Source organism: Mytilus edulis, chromosome 4, assembly GCF_963676685.1.
Source record: "Mytilus edulis chromosome 4, xbMytEdul2.2, whole genome shotgun sequence".
NCBI classification, from domain to species: domain Eukaryota; kingdom Metazoa; phylum Mollusca; class Bivalvia; order Mytilida; family Mytilidae; genus Mytilus; species Mytilus edulis.
Genome location: NC_092347.1, coordinates 83,386,141 through 83,411,200, shown reverse-complemented (window position 1 = coordinate 83,411,200; position 25,060 = coordinate 83,386,141). Strand labels below are relative to the sequence as shown.

The following is a 25,060-nucleotide window of genomic DNA, read 5'->3' as shown; positions in this document are numbered from 1 at the left end:
ATGTACATACGTGGATACACATAAAGCCCAGGAACAGATGACAGCATTTCAAATATGTGAGTACAATGTATGGTAAACTGTTACATTTCAAATGTGGAAATACATGATAGGGTCGTTTCACTAGTATGACCCAACATTTCCATGATGGACCAAACAATCAAAAAACCGCCTTGATTTAGTTTTTACTCTGTATGCATTAACCAGAGTTGTAATGATTTTATTTAGATCAATGATGAACAGTACAATAAAACTATGATAAACATAAATCAACAGTTATATAATTGTCTAGAAAATTATGTTGTGTGAAACTTATCACAATAGTGAACACTTTTCTAATTTTTCTTGATGGAATTTGTTCTCAATTATAAATAATGTGATAAATATAATATGTGATCTTGTCTCAATGGAAATTTTATATTTTCAGTTTCTAAAAGACAAAACAGTCTTTCTTTTTCCTACTTAAAAAAAGAAAAAACTGAAATAAATAAGAAGTTCATCCAGAAAAGAGCTCACTTTGCATAGATGAAACCGTATAATATTCAAAAATATTTTCCATAATTCTTTGTTTTTAAATGCTGATTGAACAGCTTTTGGAATGCAGTTGCACAAAAAAATGGAATTAATATCAACTAAATGTCCAGGAGACTGTATTTCATGATATGTACATGTATTTGAAATTAGTAATAAGCTATTAACATGATTAAAGTCCATAACAGTTACAATTGTTTTTTTCTCAACACAAAAAAAGGGTCACCTTCTATAGTGCTTCTGGCCACACAGATAGTCAGAAACAAGCAATTTGTTATCAATCATAGACATCAAAACTTAATTATTATGCACAGAATATTTGCATGCAAAACTTGGTAATGTTAGGAAAATAATCTCACATAACAAAAATAACAACACAAAAATATGCAAAAAAATGTATCTCATGTATAGCTTACTACATAAATAATAAAAAAATACACTAAGGCAGCAGTTACGAAAGGGACCATCATAACAAACAAGACAAAGAGAGAACGACAAAACGAAGGCAAAATAAGAAAAACAATGATAGCCTACAAAAAAAATAAGCAACATACCCATACTAAAAACCTTGGTGATCTCAGGTGGTCCACGAGGGTGAGCAGAAACCTGCTTCACTAGCATCAGTTTTACCTCAAGGCAGATCATTTTTAAGACCTCATGACTGTTTTGTTTACACTAAATTTATAGAGCCATTACTGCTTTTTAATACTTCTGAATAAGAATAGAGGGTGTAATAGATGAGTAAGATGATTATATTTTGAATGATTACATAACAGGTTTCCATGTTCATTCAAAAATCTGTGGATAGAATTTAATGAGTGACAACTTTTTTTTTCAATAATAGTCAAGTAAGACCAATATAAAAATTTGTAATCAGTACTAAAAAGAACTTGTTACTGAACAGATATATCATGTTAAGGAGGGGTATTTGCGAAAAATACCAGTCGAGAGAATGTTAAATTTCACGAGCCGTAAGGCGAGGGAAATTCATTCTCAAGACTGGTATTTTTCGCAAATACCCCTCAATAACATGATATATCTGTTTAACTACACCGAATGTTAATGTACTAAAACGCATTGATGATCGTGACGTTACAAGCGTCCAGTCGGATAGAGTATTTTTTGGCAAATACCACGGCAGAGAGGGTAAAAAAGGCATATCCTTTTAGCAAATACCCCGGCGGCGTTAAAAATGAACGATATTCATTTGATAACAGCAAATTGGTGAAAAATACACTGGCTATTAACCAATCAAAACCCCGGATTCTTACATAAGGTGTAATTATTTTATCTATTTAACTCTCTGTGTGAAATTATTTTAACAAGAGAAAGACATTTTAATTTGATTCAACACTTCTTTTCACCACTTCTTAAAAAGTAAAATCAAAAAAATACTGAACTTAGAGGAAAACCAATTCGGAAAGTCCATAATCACATGGCAAAATCAAATAACAAAACGTATCAAAAACAAATGGACAAGAACTGTCATATTCCTGACTTGGTACAGGCATTTTCGCATGTAGAAAATGGTGGATTAAACCTGGTTCTATAGCGCTAACCCTCTCACTTTAATGACAGTCTCATTAAATTCCGTTATATTTACATTGATGCGTTAAATAAACAGACACAATAAATAAAATAGTCAAAATATGGGTACATCAGTCATCTTAAATCATTTTCATATTTGTGTTGAAATATTCTTAATTTCATTTCGTTAATGTATTCAATTCATAGCACTCTTTTTTAGTAAAAAGTAAAAATGAGAATGAATTACTGCATTTATGCCTAAACAGGAAAAACATTTCATTATAATGTTACTATCAATAATGAGTGCATGCATGATATCCACAAATTAACATCAATATGTGATCAGACTGAGGATTCATTTATTTTGGTGGGAACCAATTTATTTGGTTAAGTATTTGTATATATTTCCTAGATAATTTAATTGCATGGTTCAGCAAACGCTTATATACAAGTCAATAGACAATTTTTACTTTATTCAACATTTAAATTCAATCAAAATCAAAATAAAATTGCTACCCCACAAATAATAATGAATCTACAGTAGGTGGCAACTAGAATAAAAACATCAACAAGGCATCTGCTAATAAACAATGAAAACAGTGATGACCTATTTGTATATGTACTCATCATAGATACCAGGCTTAAAATTGTGTACCAGATGAACATTTCATCTACAAGACTCATCAGTGATGTATCTTATTATTAAACCAAACATAAATACAACAAAACATAAGTCAGCTTTTAAATATATAAAACAAACTTTCACTTACACGGTCACCTAAATATACATAATCTTTGGAGCTTTGAAATATGCATGTAATAACTTAATCCATTGAACACAAAGAGAAGTAACTACTATATACAAATAAAACATGGCACAACAAGTGTAAATGATAAATAACAAATCATAAAACAAAACTTAAACCAATTTCAAATCAAAAAAAATCTCTACAAAGCAATAAAAAAATAAAACACAAAATGAAGTGGAATAAAAAAAAAACATAAATTAATTTTCTTCTAATGTCAACCATATAAAATAATCAACTAATTCAAAATTATACTAGAATATGTAAGTGTTGTGTCAAAAAATAGAAGTTCCTTCATAATGTAAGTTCCAAGTGGAAGAAATATTCTCCAGTATTATTTTCAATGGAACAAATTTTACAGTATTTTTTTCATTATGGAATAAAGGATATAGAATATTTGTTTCAACAGGAACAGATATTATGACATTGTTTTAACATCACATAGGTTCCCACCTGTCAAAGGTGCTCTTTATTTATTTTGACACTATGGTTATATAAGAATGAAGCTATCAAATATCATCAAAATTTGTCAAAATTAAAATAATATAAATTTGGACACAAGTCTAAACATTTATCTTGAGCACCTTCTTGTAATGTTCAGTACTTTGCAACTCTCAACTAAATATTTAGTGGAATATTGCAGAGCATTAAATATGTGAGGGGGTAGCCAGCATAAAATCTAAGATCTGTTATAATGAATGTTTGTGGCAGTGGCCTTGGATGTATATACAAAACATATTCATTACACAACCTCTCATTATAATGAATCACAGTATTTTATTGCAACTAATGTGATAAGAGTAATTTTTTTTTTATGACAGACTTATGTACTAATTGCTGGATATCTTCTGAAATTAAGGACTCTGAAACTCTAACTTGCTAAAGCACTCTGAAACTCTAACTTGCTAAAGCATTTTGAAACTCTAACTTTCTACAGCAATTAACAATCCATAATACAGGAAAATTTTAAAATTCTGTGGATATATTAAAGTTTTGATTACCAATTTTTTTGAATTGAAAAAAAACCTTATTTTCAGGGATATATAATTTTGTGTTTTGTCAAAGTTTGAAAACATGCTTATAGAAAATGTGTACTGTTCTGTTCTTAGGTAGGGTTGTTTTCTCTTTGGCATATATTTCCTGTTTCCATTTTCAATTTAACTTCTTTAAAATTAAATTTAGTTGTTCGCTTTACCTATGAATTCCACAAAAAATGGTTTCCAACCAATAATAATGAAATAACAGTTATTCCCATAATTAACATTTTCAAAATTTGTTTTAAAGATTACAAATTGAGTTTTCCAGATATGAATTAGATATTTGGGACTGTAAATTCATGACTCGAAAGTATCTGAATACATTACAACTATCCCATTCTCCTGGAAACAAATTTGTCTCTTAAATAATTCATGACTCGAAAGTATCTGAATACATTACAACTATCCCAGTCTCCTGGAAACAAATCTGTCTCTTAAATAAATAAATATCCTGCAAAACAAAATTTTGTCAAGTTTTGGTTAGGTTCATAGCTAAATCTAGCTGCTACATGTAATAGATCATTATTTGATTTTATAAGATACAAGCCAATGAAACAAACAATTGTACAATAGAATGGTTTAAACTTCACAACATTAAAGTTTTAAATGTATTCTTAATTTCCATTCATATCCTTACTCCATTTTGAGTATATGAGATTCCCATCTTTTATATTGTAATGTACCTAGTCAAATAAAATTAAAAAAAAATAACTGTTTCTGCATGACTGATTTTAAATTATTCAATATATAGTTTGCTAATGAAGCATGGATTTCATAAATTTAATCTTTGAGTATCATACCAGAGGGTAGTAATGCCCTTTACTGTCAGGCGTCAAACAGTCATTTTTGGCTACCATTAGTGTCAAATTGATTAAAATTTTACCGTGATTCATCAAAATATCCTTACCGTGATTCGTCAGAGGTTTCAAATAAAAAACGTTACTGGTTTTTTTTGGGAAAAAAATTAACAAAATTAACAAGATTCGTCAAAATCATTCATTTGATTGTTTTATCATCTAAAAGAAAGTGCACATTTTATCGTCATGCACCAAAAATTACTGTTAATATCATTTGGCAAGAAATTTTACCGCGATTCAACATGAAGGTACCCCCATTACCACCCTCATACCATCTATAGCATTGTCAAAGCACCTTCTCACATCTGTTTTAATCACAACCTCATCCAAGAAGCATTCTAACATCTGCATCATCGTCAGGTGTTTCATCTGCAGCAATTCGAGTATAAGCAAGCATTAGTCTATTAGTTTCTTTTTTCTTCCGACACTTTACTCCAACAATAATGGCAGCAACTATTATAACTACAATTAACAATGCAGCTGCAATCAGTCCGCCATAAAACAACCAATCAGTGTACTTCTTGTTATTTGGTGTTGGATGTTCAATTTTGTTGTCTGCAATCCATATTGTACCATTAGAGGTCAAGTTTAGGGCTATATTACTGTTAGTATAATTGAATGGTGGAGTCATACACAAATCACCATAACAACAACACAATTCTGCCTTCGTTTCAACACCTCCTACTGGTACACTTACCTTGAAAGAAAGAAAATAAAGATTTAGCAACATTTTTCTATTTATTAGCATAAGATTTATTTGTGTCCTAAATTTTACTATATTAACAGAACCATCATGACTTATAAAATTTCCCTCAGTGTTTTCAAAGAGGTAATGAAAATTATAAAGTTAAAGGATAAAGATAAATGAAAGAAGTAGATTATAATAGCTTACATATGTAGTTTTAGTTAAGAAAAACTATAAAAAAAAAGTCAGTAAAATGAGACACTTACATTATAACAATGACTCTTCAATGACTACAATATATATACTTAGATTAGTACAATAACTCTTTTGAATACAATACTTACATTTTTACAATGATTCTTTTGACTACTGTACTTACATTATTACAATGGCTCTTTTGACTACAATACTTACATTATTACAATGATTCTTTTGACTACAGTACTTACATTATTACAATGACTCTTTAGACTACAAATTGTAGATTACAATACTTACATATGACAAGAACTCTTTAGACTACAATGCATACATTATTACCATGACTATTTAGAAAATAATACTTACATTATTACAATAACAATGACTCTTTTGTCTTCAATACTAACCTTATTACAATGACAATGACTCCCTTGACTACAGTACTTAAATTATTACAATGACTCTTTGGACTACAATACTAACATTTTTACAATGACTCTCGACTACAGTACTTACATTATTACAATGACTCTTTAGACTACAATACTTACATTATTACAATGACTCTTTGGACTACAATACTTACATTTTTACAATGACTGTTGACTACAGTACTTACATTATTACAATGATTCTTTGGACTACAATACTTACATTTTTACAATGACTCTTGACTACAGTACTTACATTATTACAATGACTCTTTAGACTACAATACTTACATTTTTACAATGACTCTTGACTACAATACTTACATTTTTACAATGACAATGCTCTTCAACTTTGGGCGTGTTTGGCTTTATAAATATTTTGATATGAGCATCACTGATGAGTCTTATGTAGACAAACACACGTCTGGCGTACTAAATCATAATCCTGGTACCTTTGATATCTATTTAGACCACAATACTTACATTTTTACAATGACTTTCTTGACTACTTTCACATGATATATTAAATAATCCAAGGTTGTGTCCACAGGAATAGTATTGAATTTTCTCTCCACTTTCCATGTGTCTTGTAAAGCTTGAGCATTGAGAATCAGAATACAAACACTCTTTAATTGAACCTGTAATAAGTGACAAGTACAATTGATACCACATTTTTACATGATCAGCCTGTTTACAAAGAATGCCCTAGTATCTGTTCTATATATCAAATTTAAAAGTTCAGTGAACAATGAAATCTGGGTTGAAACCACAGTTCGGAAAATATTTTTATAAGTTCACATCATAATGAACAAGTGTTCTACTAAAGTTTCGAATTGATGTAACCACAATATATCGGTAAACTACATTTGACCAAAACTCAAAGCTGAGGGGAAACCCACACATTTTGGGTGAAAATCCTTATTTTGCATATAATTTAAAACCTTCACATCATAATGAACATAATTTTTACTATCTGGTTAAACACTTGTTTCAGTGGTTATCATACCACATCTCCTTATTTTATAGGTGTGTACTAAGTTTCAAGTTGATATGACCACAACGTCATCAGTTCATGGTAAATTACCTCATTAAAATCAATTATGCAATATCACTTAGTCTTCTGATTCAACATGTTCAATATTTTTAAGATAACTTAATCATTTAGAAAGATTTTTTATTTGTGGTAAAATCATAATACAGCAGTCACACTTTTACCATCAATAAAACCATATCATACTTATATTTGAATTTAATTTCACCACAGATTAATACCCAACATGTAATATCATTTTGTAAGGTTTTGGATTTAATTTATCCCTAATTGATTCCCTTCACCAATTTTCACTGGCACCAGTAAATGTTAAACTCATATGGAACAGAAAATCATTTTTTGCTAACTGATATGGGGAGGCCTTGTTTTTCTTTTTTCTACATACATTTTTGTATTAACATATGACACAAGACTGAGAGTTAATCTAACTAGTACCTTCTGATATATTATCATGTTTATAAACATTATAACACTTCTTTTTTATATTATCAGTGATGACTGGTTTGTTGCAGTTGTTTGTGTTACAGCAAAACTGATGTGTCGTACCATTTTTTGTAAAGTTTGAAATCTGAAGAAAAAAATCAAATTTTATATATTTGGAGTTTGATAAATATCAATTTTGTTACCACATATATGGAGTTTGATATATATCACAACAAGAAGAAATGTGAACTCAAACTAAATAGTGAAGCCCCCATTTTAAGTATTAGTTAAATTAGTCTGAAAACAAGATAAACTGTAATGCATGTTCACAGAAAGTCAGATAACAAATTACAGGAAGATCTTATTTGAAGTTCCCTAAAAATGAGACATGGCCTTTATGAAATTATGTTTAAAACATATTTTTTAATTAGTATCCTATCACAGGAAACTGCTTAATTAATGATGAATTTGTTATAGTGTCACACAGTAATACATGTAGCTTGATCGCTTAACAAATTTCAGAAAGCTATTGATTGTAATTCCCTAGCAAAATTCATCAAAGCTACAACCATATTATGGATTCATTTTGGCTTCTAATAAGTGCTCTAGCACTTGTATTTCAGTGCTCAAAACGAGTTCCTTAACTTCTATCAAAGATTAACTTTTCTGATCAAATATATGAAAATAGTGGATTAACCATTTTTCAAGTGTGGATGTTTTATAAAGAGTCATCTCTCAAACAGAGATGAAAAGACATAGAATTTAACCTTCATAGCTCAATGTTCAACCGCCAACAATGAGCAAAACCAATTATCCCCATTGTAAGCTATAAAATGCATAAAAATGACAACTGAATAACAATTCCAACAACATGAACAAGAAAAAATAGCAGTCTGATTTATTTACAAAACACTAAATGAAACATAAATAATATACATCAACAGACTCTTAACTTCGACAGGCACATATAGACAGTGGTGGGGTTAAACATGTTAAAAATTTTATAAAAAATATAACTTCTGATTAAGGAAAGCATTGATAATAAGATAAAGGTCTTTTATAATTAAACTATTACTATAGTCCTTCTGTCAATCATTCAGGAAATATTCAAAATAGTTAAGGCATGACTGAGTGTAGCAAGATACAATCTTTGATCAAGTTTATTTTTTAAATTAACTATGTAAACAGTGATGGGATGGACATTAAGATTAATTCCTTTAATGTACAATATAAAAGTGCTATCATGGGTCACTTTAACAGTAGTTTGAAACTGTAAAAAATTAATGCAAATTTGTGGCAATTTGGGGATACATTGATGGACAAGGTGACCTTTATAAATGATCTTATAATCAATAAGATTTGAAAAGGAAAGAGAATGTATGAAATCATTTTATTTTCTCAAAATCTGATTTGAAAAGGAAAGAGAATGTATGAAATCATTTTATATTCCTAAAATCTGACTTCTATCATTCTAAGTATGTGTATATTATACATTGTAAATTAACTTACAAGTTTTCATTTTAATAAATTTACCTCAACATACTGATTTTCAAGTGACTTGTTACAAACACTTAAAAAGTCACATGACATATTGTAGACTAAATCATGTTTACTGTGTTCCTTGTTGTATGTTAGACTCTTTTCTGGTATGGTCACTGTATAGTAACAATTAGTTATATTTTCACCACAGGACTCATTCTTCAAGTTAGTCAAATCATTTCCAGTAAAACATGATGTCACAAATTCTGTTGACTTTCTGAAAAATTAATTAATCTTTATGAGTAAAAACAAACACATACTCTCTTTAGCGCTCCACACCCTCACCACATTGCTAAAATGAAACAAGTCTCCCCAAAACCCCAAATCGCATATTTTTTCCAATTTCATATTTTACTGCTAGTCAAATTCATTCAAGGTTTTGATGATAGTAAATCATTTCAAATTTGAAGGGTATGTGACAACTATGTAGTGTGTATAATTATTGGATTTTTAAAAAAAAATCTTTACTAAACTGATAACTTCCCTTTTTCTTTTTTTTTCTTTTTTTCATAAACTCATTATTTTTAGATGGTTCCAGCTTCCAGCTTTAGATAACAATGTTAACCATTCATTCAAATTTAAAAGGCAGACTTAAAATTAAGAATGCATTATACAAACAACAAGAACAATTATGTACTGATGCCAGTGTATGTGATACATGTACATATATAAAGGTTACTGTATTAATAAAAGTTTCTAAAATAAGAAAGAATCCCTATTTGATTTACTGATTCTAAAAGGAAAAGAATGTTAACATTGAAAGTGAAACAAGGGTAAATCATTTGATTGACTGATTCAATAAACAAAAACTCATTGTTTTAACTTCACATTCGGAAGGTCACCTCAAAAGTTAATTAGATGGTGTCTATAATACAAAACTACACACGAAATGCTGATACATAATTTTGAGTTCATGCATTTTTTAAGACTTTTTTCATTTGGATATATACATTTTATCAATTTTAGTATGTTTTAAGTTTAGTATGAGAATTTAAATGAAATCAGTGAACATGAATTTGACAGCTAGTGCCCTATTTCAAGAACTAACATAACTTATAAATAATAACAATTGTTTTATGTTGTGACATTTTATATGATATATATATTCTATGATATTATATTCTCTTCATCATGTTCATGTGAATCATGTGAATTGAAATTTTAATTTTATCTTCATTATATGTTTATTGTTTATGTGAAGAATCAGAATGTATTGTGTATTGTTGTCATTATGTCCCATCAGGGGCCCTTAATTGGAAAATAAAGAACTTTGAACTTTGAACTTATAATTGTGTCTGTCAAAGTTTGACCAATCCGCAATTATCTATAAAATCCAAAAGAACATGCAATTGTCTTTTTAATTGTTACTTTTGGTAGAGATTCCTAGAGAAATTTCCTTGATAGTGGGGCTAAAGAACCTTTTTTTTATGATGTTAGGATAATCCGATTGGGTCTTAAATGTTTTAGTTCTTCTTCTTTAGTTACGGAATACCATCAACTTTTTGAGGATTACTTAAGGATTAGTTAAAGTATGTCAGTGTATGTTGGAATAAAAGATTGAGCCTTTATTTTCATTGAAATTTGGAATGCCACCTATTAGGACACAGTAGTTAATTATTAAGGATCTATGAAAGGATGCTATATTTTCATGAATTCCAGTTGACATGTCCTCACTGACGCCCTTGGTGAACCTGAATACGAATACACAGCATTGTCACGTCATCATCAAAACATTTGCAAATGGAAATCTTGAAAGGTAAGGAGATTTTTAGCATTAATAGCTACATGACAGTGTGTGGTGTACTAATGTCAATTTGAATTATAACCCTACCATGTCAAGATCAAGCTAAACAAACCAAAAAGCTAAATTATAGTAAATAAAGCTAAATTATAGTAAATAAAGCTAAAGCAAAATGTATGAAGCCAATTATTAGGCCAGTAAAATTGTAATTCTTATTCGAACTTTTGATATATATATATATATGTAAAAAAACATGTAGTGCATAGCATACCCTACAGCAAGTGTTTCTACAACCAACAGAAACGCTGTCAATGTGAAATACATAAGCATGTTGATTCAATTTCTACCAAGTGTTTTTATCACATCCTGTTGAAAGTGAAAGTAGAAAATGGTGTAAGCGATATAAAAGAGGGATTTTTTTAATGTAAAGTTATCAGTATATTTCTTTGTTATTTATATTTTATGGTATTTTTATTCTTTTATTTTATATAGCTATACCATTGATCTTTTTTATTTCGAAGACAGGGCTTCAGTTGGTCCCTAAAGGTGAGCATGAAGTGTTTTTCAACGAGCTAAGCGGTTAGACAAGCAGCAGACAGAAGAACACACAGAAAAAGAAGTAGAAAATACATTATAACTCTGTCTTGTGCATATTGAAGACTGACAAAAAATTATGTGCTCACTTTGTATCAAACAGCTTTTAACAATGGTAATCAACTCGTTGAAAACAAATTCAACGAATGGATGGTGCATGGTTGCATTCATGAATAAAATTAAAATAAATTGCCATAATTTGAAACGACTCAATGTCAACTCTTACAAAAAGTGATAAACATTTTCCTTTTACCCAATTAACAAGATACAGATTGTAATACCAATTGCCATTTTCCAAAACAATTATTACCCCCCCCCCCCCCCCCCTTTTCCTCAAGCATGCATTATTGTAACTCAAGACAGGATACATTATTTTTAGAGAATATAAGTCATTAGAATTAACAGGAATTACTGAAATCAGAATTAGTAAAGCAAGCAAATTTAAAATTCTGTATTTGTGTTGTTATCCCAAAATTTAAACAAACAGCCAGGTTTTCATTTCATTTTATCTAGATAGTCCTCCACTCAGTCTCAGGCCCTCTTGGAAAAAAATGACTGGTTTAGTCGATAGGAACTCTAAGTTTTCCACTGTCTGTCTGTCCGTCTGTCTGTCAGTCTGGAATATCTGTTTTCCACACTTCTTATTATGCCCCATTTATTGGTCTGTGTCCGTTTGTTTGTTCTTTCATTCGTTCTTCTGTCTGTCCCGCTTCAGGTTAAAGTTAAATGCAACACATCTTTGAACATCCTTGGATTTTACATTCAAAACTATTTAAACTTTGTATTAAACAGGAAACCAAGCAACAGTTCTAGATATCTTCATCATGTTCATAAGATGACTTACACCATGAGGATGTTGCATATTATACATTTCTGATTTGTATAATTTATATTTATTACCAGCTGACTAGTGTCTGGTATGTCAGAAGCATGTTTTGTTTCCAAAACCAACACATTAGAAAGAGAGATATCTTTTACAAAAATAATAAAAATAAGCTCTTTCTTGTTTTATTATTTATATCTTCATTTATAGGCCTATAATCATTTACCTGAATGTCAAATTACAACTTACATGATGTCCTAGACAGCCATTATGTTTTTTACAAAATTATTACAATGTTGATTTTAAATTAAATAGCCCAATCATTCTTGAGCAGTTTAAAACAACCTAAGTCCTAAGCTATTAGAATCAAATTGAGAATAGTTTTTAACTGATTTGGGGTAGATTAGCATGAGACTAATGCATGATATACTACAAACACATTTAAACTTGAATTCAAATTGTCAGTACAAATGATGTGTCTCAATCAATTTTCTCAATGTATATATTTCATAGATAAGCATTAAAACACCACGCAAACCAACACATTAACAGAATTTCACTCTTTCCAAGATGTTGACCTCTTCTGCCTCTAAAAAATCCTAGGTTAGACCCTTAAATCTATAATTATTCTTTATCATTCAAGACTGAAGAGAAGAAAAAAGTGAACAGAATCTGATATGTCTTTATCATGTTTACGAGGTACATGTTTGTACTGACATATATATTAGATGCTGTTAATGATTCCTCAATGTATGAATATACCTTTTATTTTAGAAAAAATAATTTATGTAAGAATGTCATCAGGATCTAAAGTGTCAGTAGATGAGGGTGTTGATCCAGAGGGATCAAGCTCCTCGTTGACATCAGTCAAAGTTCATCGGTTAAAAGGGATCAAAGACGGCCAGTACAGTAACCCTGTATTCAAAAAATTATCTGTCATCAATGGAGAAATCAACAGAATGCCTAGAGAAGAACTTATTGCAAAATTAGGAGAATTAAAGCTTGATTCAAGGTAAAATATTTGGAAATTTGGAAAATTTATATTATTGGTAGAGTTTATGAAACTCTTTGCATTGAGATAATGTTAATTGATATATGGTCTTCATACATTTGGATAATTGAAAAGAAGAGACATTGAGTATTTTTCATGCTTTCTGATCTTTTGATTTGGTTGTTGTCTCATTGACACATAACATCCCCCATTTTCATTCTCAATTTTAATCAGTTCACATAATATTTGAGAATAGTAGTCAAAGATAAGTTGTATACTACTAAACTACAATATGCATTGCTCTTATAGACATGATAGAGAGTTTGACTACAATATGCATTGCTCTTATAGACATGATAGAGAGTTTGACTACATACAATATGCATTGCTCTTATAGACATGATAGAGAGTTTGACTACAATATGCATTGCTCTTATAGACATGATAGAGAGTTTGACTACAATATATATGCATTGCTCTTATAGACATGATAGAGAGTTTGACTACAATATGCATTGCTCTTATAGACATGATAGAGTGTTTGACTACAATATGCATTGCTCTTATAGACATGATAGAGAGTTTGACTACAATATGCATTGCTCTTATAGACATGATAGAGAGTTTGACTACAACATGCATTGCTCTTATAGACATGATAGAGAGTTTGACTACAATATGCATTGCTCTTATAGACATGATAGAGAGTTTGACTACAATATGCATTGCTCTTATAGACATGATAGAGAGTTTGACTACAATATGCATTGCTCTTATAGACATGATAGAGAGTTTGACTACAATATGCATTGCTCTTATAGACATGATAGAGAGTTTGATTGTATTGCTTTAAAAAAATAATACTTGCTATACATTGAATTACTCAATTTACTATTTCATTGACAATGAAAATCTCATTGGTTTGTTATTTTGAAAAAAAATCTGTCTATTTAAACATCAGAGGGACTAGAGAAATTAAGCCCTGTTCTAAAGAGTTTTAAATTTTAGCTTATAAATGTTCAATCTAATGTCATTTTTAAATTGATTTTAAAATTCAAGATTGATAGATTTTTGCTGATTTATAGTTTTGTTTATAACTTTTAAAAAGTTTGTGAATGAAATCATCATAATTAACAATTATGGTAAAACTATGAAATACATTCCTAGTGTTTTGAATGTCAACCCCCACTTACTCTACAACTATACGTTGACATGCCACAACTCTATGGGTGACACACAGATATATTATTTAGGAAGCAAGCATGGGTGATACTTTAATTTGTGATGAACAACACAATAATATACTTACCCTTCTGCCCAAAGAACAGCATTGTTATGAAACTTATTTTTCTCTGAAATGTAAGCTTCCTAAAAATGGTTTTGAAATATAATGCAAACTTTAAGTTCCAGTTATTGAGGTTGAAGCAACTAACTTTGTAATTTATTTTTATTGCTTTCAGAGGTGTAACTGATGTTTTAAAGAAAAGATTGAAGACTTATTATCGAGAGAAGAAGCTGACAAAAGCCCATGTTCCAACACCTAAAAAGAGTTTACCAGAGTTTTTAATGGTCATAGATTTTGAAGCAACCTGTGAAGAGAATAATGATAACTATGACCATGAAATTATAGAATTTCCTGTTATTCTAGTCTGCGTAGAAAGCAAACAAGTGGTGAGTCTTAAGCCAAAAGATTAACAAGATAGTCATAAGAAAAGATTTTTCAGCTTTTGATTTCAATAGATTTTATTTTCACCTTTATTCCTCTAACTTCAATGCTTGTGAAATAAAACTTCATGCCCACCTGTTATGTCCCACTCATATACGAACATATAGACAGCTTAAAGAAAATTATAAATTGGAAACCTATTTATTGTTAAATATAGACAGAAAAGTAATAGGGCATTTTGCTAAAATTCGTATTAGTAATAGTGTTCTTAGAATTGAACAAGGGCGTCACACTAAAACCCCTGTAGAAGAAAGAATTTGTCCTTTGTGCCTCTTAGAAGTTGAAGAAGAATTTCATTTCACTTTAAAATGTACAAAACTAAATATAATTAGAGACCAACTGTTTTCCAAAATTAGTGAAATAGTTCCCTCTTTTTTAAATATGACTAATGAAGCAAGATTTAAATTTTTATATACGTGTGTTGAGACTGATATAATTAGAATTATTGTTAAATTTATAAGCGACATGTACATTTCTAGAAATGCTTTATTAAGCACTAAATAACTTTGTGGTACAACCTCCTCATATAATGTTTATGAAATTGTTATGATATATATATGTTTGTATGTTTGTGTATAACAAATTTGTATTGTCTTGGTATCAATCCTGTAATTTTGGATTTTAAACCAATAAAATTTACTTACTTACTTACTTACTTACTTACTTACTTACTTACTTACTTACTATACATGTAGCTCTTCAACGGTTTCGGTACTTATACATCTTGGGATTTCAAATGTTTGGCTTTGAGGGTTCCTGATATAGTTAGAAATTAAACACTGGGGTAAAGCTGATGAGCGTAACTGCAATTGACAGTCATCCCAAGATGTCGGATGAAAAATTAGGTCAGTTTCTGTATTGTCTGTTAAAGTGTTTCTATATCATTTTCTTTACAAATCATACATTGAAACGATGTAAATTTATAAAAGAATCACTCGGAAATCACTAATTACTTCCGAGAAATGTGCATGAAACGGGAAATTCGATTTGAAAAAATCGTTCAGATGACCGTAAATCGCAATCGAGATGACCGTAACAGAATCAGCGATTCATAACAAGGCTGACCGTAATTGCTTTTAAGATGACCGTAATTTGTAAATGATGACCGTAACTTTTAAAGGATGACCCTCAATTCTAAGAAATATCCGTGTTTATATAACTACCTTTTTGTATCAAATGATTAATCGTGTTGGTATAAACATATTAATATGAGAGTATTATCCTATAGGTAGAAGAAAATAAGACGTGCTTCAAATGCAAAGATTACCATATGTATTTTTTTTTTACAGTAGAGGGTTTAATTTTTTTTTAAATGAATTTGCAAAAAGACATGCAAATGAACAGGTAGGGAAAACATGCTACAAAAGCACGATAAAATGACACTTTACAAGTATAATGAAAAAATGCGGTGCACAGCCTCCATGCAACTGCTCGACAAAAGATTTTTTTTTAATTCTGGGATTCCTTTTAATGACATATAATAAATACACATTTTTAAAAATGCCAATGCATGTACATCAATTGATATTATATCGTCTTCCATTTTGTCGTGCAAATAAAATAACAGAAATATTTTGAAAATATCATACGACTAAACTAGTGAAGGTGAGCTCCAGCAAAGTAGATCCTTAAAATAGTCTTGTACGAATAGCGTATCACAAGGGGGAACGTTGTTGGTTATTTGTATATATACAGAAATGTTATTCATATAGTCAGGATTCTACTTCTTCAAAATTATCTCCCTATTACGCCAGTTCATGCTCACAATCGTAGAAATGGAAGCCACTGTAGGGATGACTCTCTGTCAATTTTGCTCTTGAAAACTGATAAATTTATCCACATAGCACCATTACGATCAATCGTTATATGTCAGTTATATTTTAAAAGACAAATGTATCTACTAGCTAATGAGCATCAGTTAATGATCTTGTCTGCATTGATTAAACTTAAAAAATATTGTCTGTTTGGATGTCAGGTGGAATTTTCGAAAATTCTTAAGCATTTAAAAAAATTCTAATTAAATATTTCGTGGAAGGGCAGACTAAACATTTTCAGTGGTTGAAGATTATAAACCCTAGTTATCACACACAAGAAAATCATATTTTTTCGAAGATATCCATTTTCATCATCCAAATTAAAAGACTGTCGTCAAGTACTTTTAGAAAAAAATAGCAATTCGAACACACCTACTCTCTTTTTGTGATTCATTAGATAGGTATTTCACTTGACCCATATATTTCATCTTTTCGTACTGTCATTTTTTACGTTATAAAGTCAACCTGTAGCTTTGATATATAAAAATGATAGAATCTGAAGCCAGATGCTATATCAAATACTCTTGCTTTGTACGTTTTAAAGACAAAATATACACCCCAAACATGCCCTAACATAAAAAGGTGCACTCGATTTTCTCTTTTCGATACAATCGTTACCTATTTTGGGGAATTTTTTCTTGATTCACATAATGGAAGGGCAGACACGAATTTTTCTGAACTAAAAGATTGATATGTTCTCCGTCCGTGGTAAAAAAAAAATCGGAGATTATGCATTTTCTACATCCAACTTATAGATACCTATGTCGTCGACTAGATATCTTATTGTTTTGCATTATTATGTAATAGATACATTGAAAACTTATGCAAATGGTGTTTTTAAAGTAAAACACTTCGTAATTGAGAAGAAAATTGTCGTTTTATTTGTTTCTATTAACTTCTTAAAATTTTGTTACTATATCAAACATTACAGAAAACATTTATCGCTTTCTCGATAAACAAAGAGCTTCGATACTTTTGTTCTATTTCAAAAGTGTTTCCGCCTGCATATATCAAGACAAATTAAGATTTTAATCTGCCCTCTGGAACCATACACAGACTCGATTACCAAATATTCGTATGTATTATTAATGTTTTTAATGCTCCATTTATTGGCATTATGTTTTTCTGGTCTGTGCGTACGTTCGTCTGTTCGTCTGTTTGTTTGTCCGTTTGTCCAGCTTCAAGTTAAATAAAATTGAAACTTAGTACACATTTTCCCTATGGTATGATCTTTTTAATTCTAATGCCAAATTACAGTTTTATCCCATTTTCACAGTCCAATAAACATAGAAAATGGTAGTGTAGATGAGGCATCCGTGTACTAGGGACACATTCATGTTTCTTCAAATATTCGTCGTATCGCTGTCAATTTGTGTTAAAATTTTAACGTTGTTATCAATAAATATTTCATTATTTACGAGAAATATGCAATTACCTATCATTGTCATAAATCCAAAATACGGCCAATTATATTATAGTTTTAAAAAAAATGTATGAAACATATTTATATCCGCTAACCGATCCCCTATTGATATCGACAAACTCAACAAAAAAGCTTTGAATACAATACGGATATTTCTTAGAATTGATGGTCATCCTATAAAAGTTACGGTCGTCCTATATAAATTACAGTCAGTCTTTACAAATTACGGTCATCCTTTACAAGTTACGGTCATCTTTTTACCAATTACGGTCATCCTTGTTTTATGTTACGGTCATCTTGAAAATATTTTGATTATGATTTACGGTCATCTGAACGATTTTTTCAAATCGAATTTCCCTTTTCATGCACATTTCTCGGAAGTAATTAGTGATTTCCGAGTGATTCTTTTATAAATTTACATCGTTTCAATGTATGATTTGTAAAGAAAATGATATAGAAACACTTTAACAGACAATACAGAAACTGACCTAATTTTTCATCCGACATCTTGGGATGACCGTGAATGCAGTTACGGTCATCAGCTTTACCCCAGTGTTAATGGCTCAACATGTACTTCAATTTATGCAACAACAAAAATGTTTCTGAAAAGCAAAATAAAAAATTACATAAGAACTCTAATTTAAATCTACATAATTGGAAGGTTATTGTGGATTCATTTCTCTTCGTGGATATCAATTTTAGTGGACTCAGGAAAAATTACATTTTCGTGGATATTTGATTTAAAGGTTTTGCCAACCTCTGCATACAACATGTACAAGACTTCTACAAAATTAGTCATTCGTTGAATATTTGAATTCGTGGTTCACCTGTTCCAACAAAACCCACAAAAATTGATACCCAACAAATAATAATGAATACATCTACAGTACCAGCAAAATGTAAATATTGCTTTGTCCTTGTGTTAAATTTATTGTATGAAAAAGAAATATTACATAATGATACATCTTTTTACCCAATATATATTAGGTTGACGAGTTCCATTCATACTGCAAACCAAGGATAAATCCACAGTTATCAGAATTCTGTGTTCAGCTCACTGGTATTACACAGGTAACTACTATTTTCTCACTATTTTAGAAATACATTTTTGTGTTTGGATGTGAAGTAATTCAAATTATCTGTATGTTTTGCAGTTTGGAGGGTGCAAATGCTTTTTAATGCATTGCAACAAGTTGAAAGACAAATAAGTTGGATTTTTGCTGATTGGACATTAACTAATCAGGATTTATTCTCCTTAAATATACATACAATTTATATTTATGTGCAAATTTTTGTATACCATATCTTTCACATAAAACCCATTGGCAATAAACAGTAAGTCACTGTCAATATAAAATATGGACATTTGGTATAATTTTCATGAGATTTCAAAGTACAATTTTATATATAACATTGACTGATCAAATTTATTGCTATTTCATTAAAATTGGATTTGGAGCTGCATGGTTTAGATCTTAACAATTATAATAGTGAAAGACAGTTGTTTCTGTAATCACTATATGGAACACTGAATTCTAGCTGTTTCTATTTGAATCAATGTTATTTTCATGAATTTGTATTGAAAGAGAGGGATGGGATTATCATTAATTATATTTAATATAAAAAAGAGGATGTGGTATGATTTCCAATGAGACAACTTTTCACAAGAGACCAAATAACACAGAAATTAACAACAATAGGTCTCTGTATGGCCTTCAACAATGAGCAAATCCCATACCACATAGTCAGCTTTAAAAGGTTCTGAAACGACAAATATAAAACAATTCAAACGAGAAAACTAACTCTAATTTATGCCATAAAAAAAATTAACGAAAAACAAATATTTAACACATAAACAAACAACAACCACTGAAGTCTATACTTTTTTTTCTTCAGGATAAAGTTGACAGCGCTGAGGAATTTCCAAAAGTTTTGAGACGGATGGAGGATTGGATGAAATCACATGAACTGGGAGCTAAAAATAAATTTGCAGTTCTCACTGATGGGTAAATAACCGTGGATAAAGATATCATAAACTACATTTAGTCATCACATTTATTTATTAGTCTGTAAGATTAAATTGTAGAAATTTGGTTTTTCTACTTCAGATTTTTTGTGCTCACTTTAAATGGTATCCACTATCTTTTTTATTAGATTTACAATGGAAAGCCTTTAAAAGCTTTTTAAGACTCTTTGAAACACTCTTTTTAAACTTCTTGTATTTATTTCTATAATGAATTACTACTTATTTCAGGCCATGGGACATGAGTAGATTTATGTACCATCAGTGTCGCCAAAACAAGATAACTTATCCACGATGGGGAGGAAAATGGATAAATCTACGTAAAGCCTATTCTAACTTTTACCAGTGTAGGAGGACAAAACTAAATGATATGCTTGAAAATTTAGGAATGACATTTGAAGGTCATTTACATTCAGGACTTGATGACTCTAGAAATATTGCAAGAATTGCCATTAGACTTGCTGAAGATGGCTGTGAACTGAAAGTCAATGAATACCTTCACTATGATAGAAATGAAAATGCATTCAAGTCTAAGCATATTACTCCTGATTCTCCAAAGGAAAGTACAAGTGAGGAAGAATTGAACCAATCAATGGACGGTTTACATCTGACCAATGATGGAGCAGCTAATGAAACAGAAGAAGTTGATGATTTATTGGAATATTATAGGATTCAAAGATCGTAAATTAATTATAAAAAACATTTTATAGATGTAAATTTATGATGTTCCCAGGACATAGTTAATTTTTTATGATATTTATCAGTTATGGCTTCTCAAAAACACATGAAAGTCAGATCCTACCATATATTACAATTCACTAAATTTTGCCAATATGTTTCTTGAGCCATATCTAAATTTATATATTATCAAAACTAAATGTTTATGTTTGTCCAAAAACAGAGAAAAATACAAGAAGAATCACCTGTTGGCTGTGATATTTGATATATGATTTCTGTGATTACATTTTATTGACAAATTGCAGTAAATATATAAAAAACGGACTTCAGTGATAGCACATCTACATAACGGTACTGTTTAGCTATTGTATAAGTATTGACAAAGGCAGGTTCCTTGGAAAAGCATCATGATACAGTTGTACTCAAGAAGAAGGTTTAAAATGTGTTTGAATATCTACTCTTCAAAAGTTTAGAAATGATAAGAAAAATACATGAATAATGTACATTATATTTGATAATCTCATAAAACTATAAATTTTGTTCAGATGTATTATTGCTTTTGTACAGCATCAGCAAATTAGCTATCAATTTATAAATTGTTAACACCTCTGCATGTACAATAAAACATCTGACAGACCTTTTGAAAAATACATGATATGCACTGATTTCTATGATACTAATCAAACTTTTGGCTCTGAATTGTCTGGACATATTTATTTTACAATAAGTTGATATGACATACATGTGATTAGCAACTTTAGTTCTTTATAATTTTGTTTCTACTGTCATTCTACAACATAAGTTTACCTCAACCAAATGTTATGAAACTAGTACACAATGCTTATTATCATAAAATGCAGATCAAGTTTGAATTTTGGAATTGTAAATTTTACTTTTCTAGAGTTTTATGCATCTTTACAAATGGAAAAATTGCGGCATTTTGCGTTTCTGTTCTCTAACTGAAGTTTGCCTCTGATAACCAAATGTTATGAAACTTATACACAATCCTTAATACCACAGATCAATTTTTATGCCCCACCTAAGATAGTAGAGGGGCATTATGTTTTCTGGTCTGTGCATCCGTTCGTTCGTCCGTCCGTCTGTCCCGCTTCAGGTTAAAGTTTTTGGTCAAGGTAGTTTTTGATGAAGCTGAAGTCCAATCAACTTCAAACTTAGTATACATGTTCCTTATGATATGATCTTTCTAATTTTACAGCCAAATTAAACTTTTGACCCCAATTTCACGGTCCACTGAACATAGAAAATGAAAGTATGAGTTTCAGGTTAAAGTTTTTGGTCAAGGTAGTTTCTGATGAAGCTGAAGTCCAATCAACTTGAAACTTAGTACACATGTTCCTTATGATATGATCTTTCTAATTTTACAGTCAAGTTAAACTGTTGACCCCAATTTCACGGTCCACTGAACATAGAAAATGAAAGTGTGAGTTTCAGGTTAAAGTTTTTGGTCAAGGTAGTTTTTGATGAGGTTGAAGTCCAATCAACTTGAAACTTAGAACACATGTTTCCTATGGTGTGATCTTTCTAATTTAATGCCAAATTAGATTTTTTACCCAATTTCACGGTCCATTGAACATGTAAAATAATAGTGCGAGTGGGGCATCCGTGTACTTTGGACACATTCTTGTTTGTTTAAGTGTTGTCACTTTTACCGTTCCAGAGGTATGTTTGTTTACAAATTGAAAATTGCTGAATTTTACGTTTCCGTTCTACAACTTAAGTTTACCTCAACCAAATGTTATGAAACTAATTCATAATGCTTATTATCATAGAATACAGATCAAGTTTGAATTTTGGAATTTTACTTTTCTAGAGTGTTATGCCTCTTTACAAATGGAAAAATTGCTGCATTTTTCGTTTCTGTTCTCTAACTGAAGTTTGCCTCTGATAACCAAATGTTATGAAACTTATACACAATACTTATTACCACAAAATCCAGATCAAGTAAAAATTTTAGTAGCATCACTTTTTCAGTTCTTCAGTTATGGCCTTTTATAACTAAATATGCAAGCAGGGGCATCATCTGTGACTTATGGACACATTACCCATTTATTAATTTCTGGTTAGTCTTACAAGATTTATGTGACTTATTTTACATTCATGTAAATTTTTCACCTGTTGTACCATAATTTGAGTTTGCTAGGATTGATTTACCAGAAACTTTACATATTTGTTGGATTGATGAAAATATCACACAAACCCTTCAATTAAATCAAATATGATATTTCATTTCTGAGTTATGACAATTTGACAATCAGATGGCTAAAAAAGTAAAATAACAAAAATACAGATCTCCAGGGAAAATTCAAATTGGAAAGTCCCTTATCAAACGGAAAAATCAAAAGCTCAAACACATCAAACAAATGGATAACAACTGTCATATTCCTGACTTGGTACAGCCATTCCCTTATGTAGAAAATGGTGGATATAACCTGGTTGTATAAACCTCGGACTTGTATAACTCCCGTAAAATTCCAATAAATTGACAACAATGTGTAAAAAAACCAAACAGTCATTATAAGTAAAAATGTCAAAATAGGGGTACAGCCGTCATTGTGTTAAAATCTTAATCACTATAAAAACAAAACAACAATGAAAAACATAATCAATGGCATATATATACAACACACAGAAGCAAAAATGAAAGACAAGAATACAAAAATTGTGTCAGCACAACAGCGCATTGGAGGAATGCACACAAGAACAGAGCCAAGCTAAAGTATATGATCATTAAACCTTTTGACCACAGTATTCCTTATACACTGAAGAGACATGTTTAGTCGAAATGCGCATCTGGTGCAGAAAAAATTGGAACCGTTAATGTTATAAAACACTGGTTGACTTTCTAATGATTTTTTAACAATTCTTTCCATTACACCTTCTATATGCAAAATATTACACAGAAATAGCCAACATTATCAGCTAGACGAGATCTACAAATAAGTTGACAAGGCCAAAATCGTCAATCCACTTTTTGTAGGAGCTTTGCCCAATTGCCATAAAATGATGCTTCAGTTTTGTTTGCCATTTGTCCTGTAGTTTTGTCTGTTAACTTTCAAAAGCAAAGATGTTCAAACAAGACGATCTACAAATAGATCATCATAGCAAAACCTATCAGTTGACTCCTTGTATGAGTTTTTGTCCTAAAATGTGTTTTGTGTTTTAAGCAAAAACTATAGAATGACAAAAAGAGGTATTTGCGTTGTTTGCAAAAACTAGAGAAGACAAAAAAGGATAATTGTAGGAAGTAAAAATTTTCAAGACATGATCAACTCCTATGTCAACAAATGGAATAATTAAAGAAGAAAAAAATAACATCTGTGTCAAATTCGTCTTAGCCTCCCTATCTGAGATTTAAATGATTTTATAAACAATGTATTCAGAGAAAACAAATGTGTAAATGCTTTTTTTAAAAGTGCTGACCAACGGAACGACCACCAGCAGATGATTCCACCAAGTAGTTGCAAAAAAAAACTTTTCCAAGATACAGACCCTGTTGAGAAATTATAGATATATTTTTAAAACAAGTAGTAAATCTTTTATTAATTTACTTATAAAACAGATTTAACACAGTATGGATTAGATAAACAGTCAAGGAAACTAAACGCTGTGGTAATTAATGAAATCAATTTAAAAAAATCATTGAAAGACAAAGAAACTGTCACAGGCCATGGGCAACAACCCCTTTTCAGTTAGTGTTTTTGATTATTCTGGTGTCATGACATTCAAGTTTGAATAAAGTATAGTTATTTTGGAATTTTTATGATATTACCAGGCCAGGTAGGCTTAATAAAGTCATTTAAGTACGATATCTGGAAGAGGGACCCAAAAATACCATATAGTCCCCAGTAATTCAAAACAAATGCTTACACTTATCAACAGCAACATAAACTTTTGCTTGCCATCAGGTTCAGATAGCTGCAGTTTCTCTTTTTGTCTTTCTATAGTTTTGGCTTATAATGCAAAACACTCTGTCATTTTAGGACAAAAACTCATACAAGGAGTCAACTGATAGGTTTTGCTATGATGATCTATTTGTAGAATCGTCTTGTTTGAACATTTTTGCTATTAAAAGTATTCAGACAAAACTACAGGACAAATGGCAAACAAAACTGAAGCATAATTTTATTGCAATAGGTCAGAA

At 30.3% G+C, this 25,060-nt stretch overlaps 2 protein-coding genes across 3 annotated transcripts; one reads left to right on the top strand and one right to left on the bottom strand.

Annotated features, from left to right (window-relative positions):
- Positions 1 to 2,288: 2,288 nt before the first annotated feature.
- On the bottom strand, positions 2,289 to 11,221 carry LOC139520776 (uncharacterized). The gene is made up of 5 exons (XM_071313710.1): positions 11,098 to 11,221; positions 9,080 to 9,302; positions 7,559 to 7,691; positions 6,556 to 6,710; positions 2,289 to 5,452 (listed from the first exon to the last, which is right to left on the bottom strand). The coding sequence occupies exons 1-5, from the start codon at positions 11,154 to 11,156 to the stop codon at positions 5,078 to 5,080; spliced, it is 945 nt and encodes a 314-aa protein (XP_071169811.1). The 5' UTR covers positions 11,157 to 11,221; the 3' UTR covers positions 2,289 to 5,077.
- Positions 11,222 to 11,374: 153 nt separating this feature from the next.
- On the top strand, positions 11,375 to 21,438 carry LOC139520775 (3'-5' exoribonuclease 1-like). Of its 2 annotated transcripts, none has more exons than XM_071313708.1 (6): positions 11,375 to 11,535; positions 13,018 to 13,255; positions 14,695 to 14,905; positions 19,185 to 19,268; positions 20,094 to 20,203; positions 20,452 to 21,438. In XM_071313708.1, the coding sequence occupies exons 2-6, from the start codon at positions 13,038 to 13,040 to the stop codon at positions 20,903 to 20,905; spliced, it is 1,077 nt and encodes a 358-aa protein (XP_071169809.1). In that variant the 5' UTR covers positions 11,375 to 11,535; positions 13,018 to 13,037; the 3' UTR covers positions 20,906 to 21,438. The 2 variants fall into 2 exon arrangements, with proteins under 2 accessions (XP_071169809.1, XP_071169810.1); XM_071313709.1 differs by having other exon boundaries at positions 11,386 to 11,445.
- Positions 21,439 to 25,060: the final 3,622 nt, after the last annotated feature.